Source organism: Tyto alba, unplaced genomic scaffold, assembly GCF_018691265.1.
Source record: "Tyto alba isolate M040663 unplaced genomic scaffold, T.alba_DEE_v4.0 Super-Scaffold_2, whole genome shotgun sequence".
Lineage (NCBI taxonomy): Eukaryota > Metazoa > Chordata > Aves > Strigiformes > Tytonidae > Tyto > Tyto alba.
Window position 1 is genome coordinate 33,636,595 of NW_024881282.1, and position 8,770 is coordinate 33,645,364.

The following is an 8,770-nucleotide window of genomic DNA, read 5'->3' on the forward strand; positions in this document are numbered from 1 at the left end:
ACCCGTTTCACTCAAAGGAGCTCCCTAGCCACCCAGCAGAGGATTTAACATGTTGAATAATACCTCAGTATTGCAAACACATTCGCGGCTCCTGCTGCTTCTCTATTTCACACAACCCAACAGAGAAGCCTTGCTTTAACCCCAAAATTTTTGGTCTCCAAAAATAGCAATGGCAGCTTCTTTCTCATTACAGGAACCCTGCTGTGAGTTGGATGCTCATGGATTTCAGCTCTACTTGCTTCTTTTGGCTGGTCCCACACACAGGGTCTGCAGTGAGAGTACCAGACTTGAAGCAGCTGGCTATAAACCAAAAAGCAAAGTTCGTTTCTTTAAAATATTTATTTTCTGGTCTGAGAGCACACAGGCCACAGGACTCAAGACCATTCCACATATTAAGCTGTCTCTCTTGCAGTACGATCTTTCTTGAGTGGTCCCTGAAAGCAAAAAGAAAGACTATGTAAACAGCAGTCTGCAAAGACCGTATCACCTCCCAATTTCAATGCTGCAATTTATTCTCTTGCTGCAGAGAAATTAAGGCAAAAAAAATCCCTCTGTGTTGCAAACCCATTGGAAATCCCAAGCCCCATCCCCACAGCTACGGTTTTCAAGGGAAAAAGCTGAACCCTGCACAACCACACCGCACCAGATCCATGGCTGCATATATTAAGAGAAGAAATGGTGGTGCCACCTTGTGGGGAAGCTCCCGTGCAGCCCCTGAGCAGCTGAACTGCTCTCTGACCACGCAAGGGCCTCGCACCCAGGGCTCCCCCCTTGCTTTCTCCAGCCAGTGACAAATTGAGAATGCCACCCCCCCAGCCCGCTGCGAGCACCCTCATCCGGAGCTCTCAGGAGAAATGCAGGGCAGAGCCACTCCCCACGGGGGGGCAGATCCTGCTCTGTGCTTGTTCCACACCTCTCCCCTGAACCACTTGTGCCCAAACACAGCAACAACTGAGCTCTGTCACAGGGGCAGCAAGACCCCAGCTGCCACGGTGGTTATAACCAAGTTGGCAGGAAACTACACACTTTATTTCACAGGAATCTTGGCCCTGTGGCAGCCCAAAGGTCACGCTACCGACTGCTATTAGCTGAAAGACAATTAGAGACACGCAACACAAAGCTGTCAGCTTTGGAAAGTTGTCCTTACCATGAAAGACTTCTTCTCCTCAGCTGTCTGGAAGCGGCCATGACCAAATTTGGAGGTTGTGTCAATGAACTTCAAGTCAATCTTCTCCAGGGCCCGGCGCTTGGTCTGCACAAGCAGGGACTAGAAAAGAGATGCCAAGTGAGCATGCAGCAGCACCCTTTCAGCCTGCCAGTTTGCTGGCTACTTCTCACCACCTCCGTGGCTAGCACCTCCCAAGTCACTCTGACCTCACTCTTCAGCAGCTGTAACATGCAAGCAGCACTTGCTAGTAAGCCAGTCTACACCTTTGGCCTTCAAGGCTGAAGACTGGTCAGCTCAAACCAGCAGGTGAGCTCGAGTCTGCCTGCCAGTGTCCTTAACCAAACAGCCCTGGACTGATTTAAGCAGGGAAAGGACCTCGTGCTTTTCCCGAGGTCATTAACAGGAGGTGGGTTTGCATGCACAGGGGTTTTCTTTCTATCTGACTACGTGAATCCCCACAGCATCCAGTGACACCTGTACCGAAGGCCACACAGCTAACCGAAAGCTGTTCCAGCCCATCTGACAGCAGGTTGCACCACTCACCTTGCGCAGGGTTAGGACCCTTTTCTTGGTCCCAACAACGCAGCCTTTCAGCATGATGAAGTCACTGGTCACCTCACCGTAGTGGACAAAGCCTCCCTGCACAAGGAGAGAACAGTCAGTGTATAAAGCAGGACCAGTGACCACATCTGCCTACAGCCCAATGTTCTCATACCACTTCTGAGTCTCAGGCAGTCCCACATTCACCAAAATCCTCTTTCTGGTATTACCTTTCACCGATCGTGTTTCTCGATACAGCAATTTATTTGCTGCTAGGAGGCTTTTGCTGAGAACAGCAACGAGAGACCAACAAAACAGCAAAAGCTGCTCTCCCTTCTAAGTTATTCCTTATTTACAAGTATCATTTCTAGGTTTGTAACATTTCTCTATACTGTTGCCACATATCAAATGTAATTAGCAAGTTACACAAGTCAATACTGAGAATGACTAAGCAACACCACCTCCTCCCGCAGCAGCTGAGTTTTATCTCAAGAGCTCATTCAATCACTTTGCAACTTACACCAGGCCCATTTGCCTTCTAAAGATTGCAGCTCACACGCAGACTCTCTCCACAGAGCTGCAACAACTCACCAGAGGATTAATGCTCTTGTCAGACAAGTCATAATCAGTCGACGCATTGTTTTTGATCAGCTTTCCATCCTTAATTTGGTAACCCTGGCCGATCTTGTAGATCTAAAAATGTCAAGAATTTCTACTTAGCAAGAAGTAGGATAACAGGCTCGTCATCAACCAAAGTGCAAAGAATTCTACATAGGGTTTGAGAAAAATGTCTGTTTCCCTTTGAAAACATGTGGCCATACACCAATTTTATGGTTATCCAACATAGCAGACTATGGTTACTGCCCCCAAGATGACATTCAAACAGAGCGAAACATCCAAAGCAGCACTCTCCACTCCTCTGTCATGCAGCAAGTGACCTGTGCCAGCTCTTGTTTCTTCCCCAACAGTTCAGACACACAAACCTTCTTATTGATTTCAGTCCGATGGTGATACCCCTTCTGGCCAGCCCTGGCCACAGAGAAAGCCACTCGAGCAGGATGCCACGCACCGATGCAGGCCACTTTGCGCAGACCCCTGTGAGTCTTGCGGGGCAGCTTTTTGGTGTGCCAGCGGCTGGTAACACCTGAAACAAACCAAAGCAAACGTCGTTTTGTCAAGCTGAGATGTCACCAAATTGTTCAACTAGAGTTTAAGCCGCCTTTCAAGCTGCTGTCCCCGAGCAACATGTGGGAAGCCTGGACCCAGGAATTAACCACATTTCCTGGCGAAGCACCCTGCCCCTGAACCACCCAGGCTCCCTCCCCAGCAGTCCCTGGGTTGTGTTCTCAGAAGGAAGGCAGCATGGAATGACTCCTCACGGCTGTCAGACGCTGTGCCCAGCGCTCATTCCATGGTCTCATCATTGAACCGTGACAGCAGCATGGATTCACCTCCTCAGCTCTTAGCCCACACACTTGTGAAAACTAGGATTTCATTAAAAACTGTATCTGAACACAAAGAGGAGAACCTCCATGCATTTACCTTTGTATCCCTTGCCCTTGGTGACTCCAATGACATCTATCATCTCATCCTGGCCAAAGACAGTTGACACTGGCACCTGCTGTTCCAGCTTCTCCCGGGCCCAATCCACTTTCTCAGCAACAGTGCCACCATTCACCTGAATCTCCATCAGGTGAGCCTTCTTCTGTCTCAGGGGAAGCAAGCGCATCTAGGAAACAGAAAAGAAGAAATTTAGCTCCTGCTGTTCTACGATGGACCTTACATTAACTAGGCCGGTATGCTACACAACTTCAACATACTGAATTAAAAGGCCCTACTCTAAAGGGAAAAGCTGTACTGTGGCTTAAATGACAAGTCAGAGTATCTGGAAGTTATATGCTACCCACAGGAATACAGAATTCTAACCACACAGCAACCAGGCAAACTCCAGGAAAGACAGGAAATATAATACAGGGCAATAGTTTTTAAACTGAGAGGTGACAGATTTAGATTAGACTTTTTTTTTTTTTTTTTTTTTTTTATGGTGAGGGTGGTCAAACACAGGCACAGGATGCCCAGGGAAGAAGATGCTCTACTATTCCAAGCGTTCAAATTTAGTGCTTTGAGCAACCTGATCTAGTAGTGGAAGGTGTCCCCCATGGCAGGGGCATTGGACTAGATCCTTAAAGGTCCCTTCCAACCCAAACCATTCTATGATTCTTCAATAAAGCCTGCTACACTGAAGGCACTTTGAGCAGGGTCACATTTACAGCTACTTTTACTACATTTAGCACAGAGGGACTAATAAAGAGTATCAACAGCAGCTGCAATACTACCTTTGCTGTCTAGTACGGAAAATTAATTCCAGTAAAATTAGCACTGTCATAACTAGACATCTTATTGCACTCATGGCCAACTCAGATTTAACTGCATCTCCCAAGAAAGTCTGGCACAGCACTGATGGTTAGAGAGACACCACCATACCACTCAGCAGCACACCTCCTTCAGCTGAGCAACAGAAGCCACCAAAAGCCTCTGGGTGCTTGCAGTCTCTATAGAACGCAGCCTGAAATGACACTGACCACACAAACCCCAGAGTTAAGTGTTCAGCCTGTTTTTATTTATAGTTGTAATTAAGAGAGCCGAGGTCTACACGGTATCAGCAAAGGACTCAGTCCAAGAAGTTCCTACTATGGTTCAGTCTCTTTTGGACACTGCTTCAGAAGACTGCCAGCAACTGCCCTCAGGCATCCTGCGAGTACACACTTTGTACAGAACGAGGAGTGCTACTATTTGTCTTGTGCTTAACAGCATCAGGCTGCAAGGGAGGGCAGAGATCTCCCTACAGAGGTGGATCAAGTTTTATGCTTGCTCTCTTAGCTGTTTCCAGCGTACATCTGAGTCCTGCAGACACTTACCTGAGTGTGAGCCATGACTCTAATAACCTGGCAGTACTTCTTCATGCTATTGAAATCTTTCTCCAACTGCTTTTTGCCCTCCTCATCTTGCCATTTCTTGCAGTACTTGGTGAAGGCCTTCTTCTTGGATTTGTGCCTTCAGGAGCAGAGCAGAGACAAGGTTTGGCTAAGCCCTTCATCAATCCCCCAGGGAAGCGGGGACGAGCGGAAGGAGCTGCCACCTCAGCTGGTTTCGGCTCATTGCCAGCTTCTAAGGACTCTTTTCCACTGGCAAGCGGAGCCTGGAGCTCATCAGACAGTGGCAAAGTTGCCAGAGCTGAGCGGAGCTGCCATGAATTCCAAAGCACATTAATATTCACAGTACAGAAGACAAAAGACTGTAGAGAGATGTCAAACAGTAACAGAAAAAACAGATCTTTAAAGCAATTGTCAAATGACTGCTATCTGCTTCAGAATACCATAGCTTCCCCCCTTTTAAGCCCGAGCTATGCCTGACAGCAAGGTCATTACTGTAACACCCTTGAGATCATTATTGCTCTGACGTGTTTTCAGCCTGCAAAGTTCATAAACAGGCTGTAAGCTCTAGACACACTGGAGCCACACTCGGGCAAATGTGCATACTTTGAATCACAACAGTGCCTGGAACAGTAATCAGAAGTAACACTTGTCTTCCCCTTTCCTGAGAAAACAGGGCTACAGTCAGGACTCGACACTCAACAACAAGCGCCAGAGGCGATTTTTTTATGTCCGCCCGTCGAGGTTATCATCACATGTAGCCTGTTAAGGAGATCACAGGCAAAAACCAACACTGTCACCCCCACACCAAGAACTGTGCTAAGTAACATTACGCTCACCCTCCCAGAACCATTCCTACAGCCTAATCCCATTATTAGGCCAGTTCATCGAGGCCAAACACTAACTGCTGAGAAGCCTCTTCAAAAAGCTTCACTAGCATAATCTGCAACCCAGGAGAAAAAAAATAAACCAAGGCATGAGATTAAGGCAACAAGCAAAAGCCCTGCCCTCTTACCAGTTCTTGTAGAAGCGACGCTTACACTCGTCACTGATGTGCTCAGCAAAAATGGTCTTGAAGCTACGGAGTCCACGAGGAGTCTGCACGTATCCCACGATGCCCACAATGATCATGGGAGGGGTCTCTACTATAGTGACTGCCTCGACCACCTCCTTCTTGTTCACCTCTGGATGAAGACAGAAACGCAGCATAACAATTAACACCAGCATCAGCTATTAAATATCATCTGTTCTTTCTCACTCTCAAATCCTTCACATGAGGGGTTAAAGGGCTCTAGCTCTTTTCACAAAGGCAAAGATGATTCATGGTGGACTGACCAACTCTTAAATTGCGACTTAATGCCTTGCAAAAATTTGAGGCCGGCTCAGTAGGAAGCACAGCAAAGCCCAACAGGCAAAATGGATGATAGCAAGTAACAAAACCACATTCAGGACTGGATAATGAGGAAAAAAAAAGGTCAAAGGCAATTTACTTATGTCTGCCCATCAATAAGAAGTCATCCTAAGTAGCCTGTTACAATACAGCTAAACCAAACCATCAGGTCACAGTCCATCACAAAGAAGACCCTGCATTCACATGGGAGGGGCTTGGGTGCTTCATATCCCACCCACTCGAGGACTTTGAACTGGGTAGTCAATCTAGGACTAAAATCCAGAGCAACTAACAAGCAGGTCATCTTTCGCCGTTCATAAAGAACAGAAAACCACCACTTCTATTAAGAGGAACATTAACACATACTGGATCCAGGTCTGTCGACTTCACGGACGATGTGGGTCATGCCAGCTTTGTACCCCAAGAAGGCGGTGAGATGGACGGGCTTGCTGGGGTCATCTTTGGGAAAGCTCTTCACCTTGCCCCTGTGCCTGCTACTGCGCTTGCGGGGCAGGAAGCCCAGAGACCCGTGCCTCGGAGCTGAGAACTTGCGGTGAGACTGGAAAGAGAAAATAAACATTTAGTGCCTGCTAAAGAAGCTCACTTATACCTACACAGGGGCCAAGGTCAATCCTCTTCTTGCCTTGAAACAGGAATATTACATATACACAAGACACTCTGCATTCTAGAAATTCTACTCTGCATCAGCTGTTTGGCTTCTGCATTCCAATATAATAAGAACTTAAACCTCACGCCCCAACTATGTCATTCCTGAATTTCCTGAACATCCCCTCCCCTTCAGGCTTATTTTAAGGTATCACCAAGTCCCACTCTAGTTAGGGAACCACATAAGCTGTAGTTTGGTGACGGCACGCCACCAGAATTTCAACACACCCCAGGAGCCTAGAAAACACAGAAGCACGGATCATTTTAGTGTTCCAACAAATCAATAACGCTACAAAAAGAAGCATTATAAAATCATTTTCGGTTTGAAAAGCTGCAATAAAACAGCATTTCAACACCCACATTTGAGTCGGTCACTTTGGGTAGAAGTGCAGGTTTTTTCTCTAAGGCCTTTTCCTCAACTACCAGCCCTGCAGCCTCCCTCTGCAACCCAAGAGCCCAGTAAGGCTGGGTTCCACCCACAGAACTCAGCCCAAGAAAGAATTACCCATCCAAATTTAATAAAAATATCGTACAGCTAAACACGGAGCTAACAACCAATCGCTAAAAAAAAAAAAAAAAAAGTCTTACTTTTAAAAAATACTCAGCACAAATTGCCTCAAGCAGAGAGTTTACCAGCCCCCAAAAGGGCTTTCTGCCAGGATTACAAATCTCGCGGCGGGGCGCAGCAGAACCAAATTCTGACCCTTCGGCGAGACCGAGGGCTGCAAGCACAACCCCTCCGCGTCCGTTATGACGCCACCGAACACGCCATTTCCTCTCAGAGCTGGAAGGCGGCGAACCGCACTACGAGACCGACCACTGGCAGCAGCCGCGCACCGGGCCTCAACCGCGGGGCCGCCGGCCGCGCCCGACAGAGCCACCCGCTACTCCCCACCCCCCCCAACACCTCCCCAAAAAAACGGGGCAGCAATCCCCGCCTCGGGCACGGCGCCCTCCCGGCAGCCCCCCCCCCCCGGCCCCACCAAGCAGGCCCGGCGGGCGGCCCCAAGGCAACGCCGCGCCCGCCCACGCCGGAGCCCCGGGAAGGAGCCCCGGCGCCGCCTCCCGTAGGGCCCCGGCGCGGCGGGAGCGGGACCGGGCGGCCGCCGGGGCCGGGATGGCGCCGATGACCGAGGGATGGCGCGGCCAGGCCGGAGCGGCGCCGCCGGCTGCACCCACCATTTTGCCGCCGCGCCGGGCCGGAAGGGCCGCCCGCCGCCGCGCGCGCGGCTTTTATGGGCGCCCCGCCCCTCCGGCGACGCGCTGACGCAGGCGCGCGCGCCTCGCGAGAGGTGGGCGGGGCGGGGCGGGGCGCGACGGGTGGCGAGCGGGGCCATAAGGGGGCGGGGGGGGGCGGGGCGGCGTTGTTGGAAACTTCAGTGCCTACGGTATGTGTCGTAACAGGTGACGTTAGCGTTATAATGTGGTTTTGGACGGCAGAAGGAGAGGGAGGAACGTAATAAAGCACATGCTGGTACCCGTGAGCTAAGGTTATTAGAAAACAGGTATTTGTGGAATAGAATTATTAAGATCAATTTAAGCTGTTTTAACTGTTGTGGTGCAGAACCAGCACCGATCTTTTGAGGAATAGTTAGAACAGCCGTAGGATGAGGAACTCGGAAATAATCTTACTTGAGACGGTTCGGCCTTGTAGTAGCAGGCACCAAAAAAACATAAGGAAGCTGCAAATTAGCAACAAAACCAGAGCGGGCCAGCCTTGGGGGACAAGATCTACGTGACCTCAGGACTGAGTTTGCACAGAAGTAAGGGTCAACTGGCGGACACAGCAAAGAAGCCTACGAGCCTTCATCTAAAGACCTCTGACAACCACCTGAAGACTCCAACAGACATGCACAAGAGACGTTAACATACGCTAATGAGTGCCTGGGAAAGTTATGAATATGATCAAACACGGTAACAAATTCAATGAATATGTATGATTAAGGTAGTATAAATGCTTGTTGATTTCATTTTCACACACACGCATTAGGAGGAGCTATCCCCTGTGTGTCTGGCACCATAATAAAGAATGCCTGCTTTCTAAAACTCCAAAATTGAGACTTAGAGAGTGAA

At 49.1% G+C, this 8,770-nt stretch overlaps 1 protein-coding gene and 1 non-coding gene across 3 annotated transcripts; both read right to left on the minus strand.

The window, feature by feature from the left end:
• Positions 1-320: 320 nt before the first annotated feature.
• RPL3 (ribosomal protein L3) lies at positions 321-7,943 on the minus strand. Of its 2 annotated transcripts, XM_042792046.1 has the most exons (10): positions 7,877-7,943; positions 6,398-6,590; positions 5,657-5,825; positions 4,627-4,762; positions 3,251-3,437; positions 2,692-2,852; positions 2,300-2,401; positions 1,712-1,807; positions 1,148-1,267; positions 321-434 (listed from the first exon to the last, which is right to left on the minus strand). In XM_042792046.1, the coding sequence occupies exons 1-10, from the start codon at positions 7,877-7,879 to the stop codon at positions 393-395; spliced, it is 1,209 nt and encodes a 402-aa protein (XP_042647980.1). In that variant the 5' UTR covers positions 7,880-7,943; the 3' UTR covers positions 321-392. The 2 variants fall into 2 exon arrangements, with proteins under 2 accessions (XP_042647980.1, XP_009969074.2); XM_009970772.2 differs by lacking the exon at positions 7,877-7,943 and having other exon boundaries at positions 6,398-6,626.
• On the minus strand, positions 3,048-3,140 carry LOC116962617. Its single transcript, XR_004407678.1, has one exon. It is a non-coding gene; the product is annotated as a small nucleolar RNA U83B (small nucleolar RNA).
• Positions 7,944-8,770: the final 827 nt, after the last annotated feature.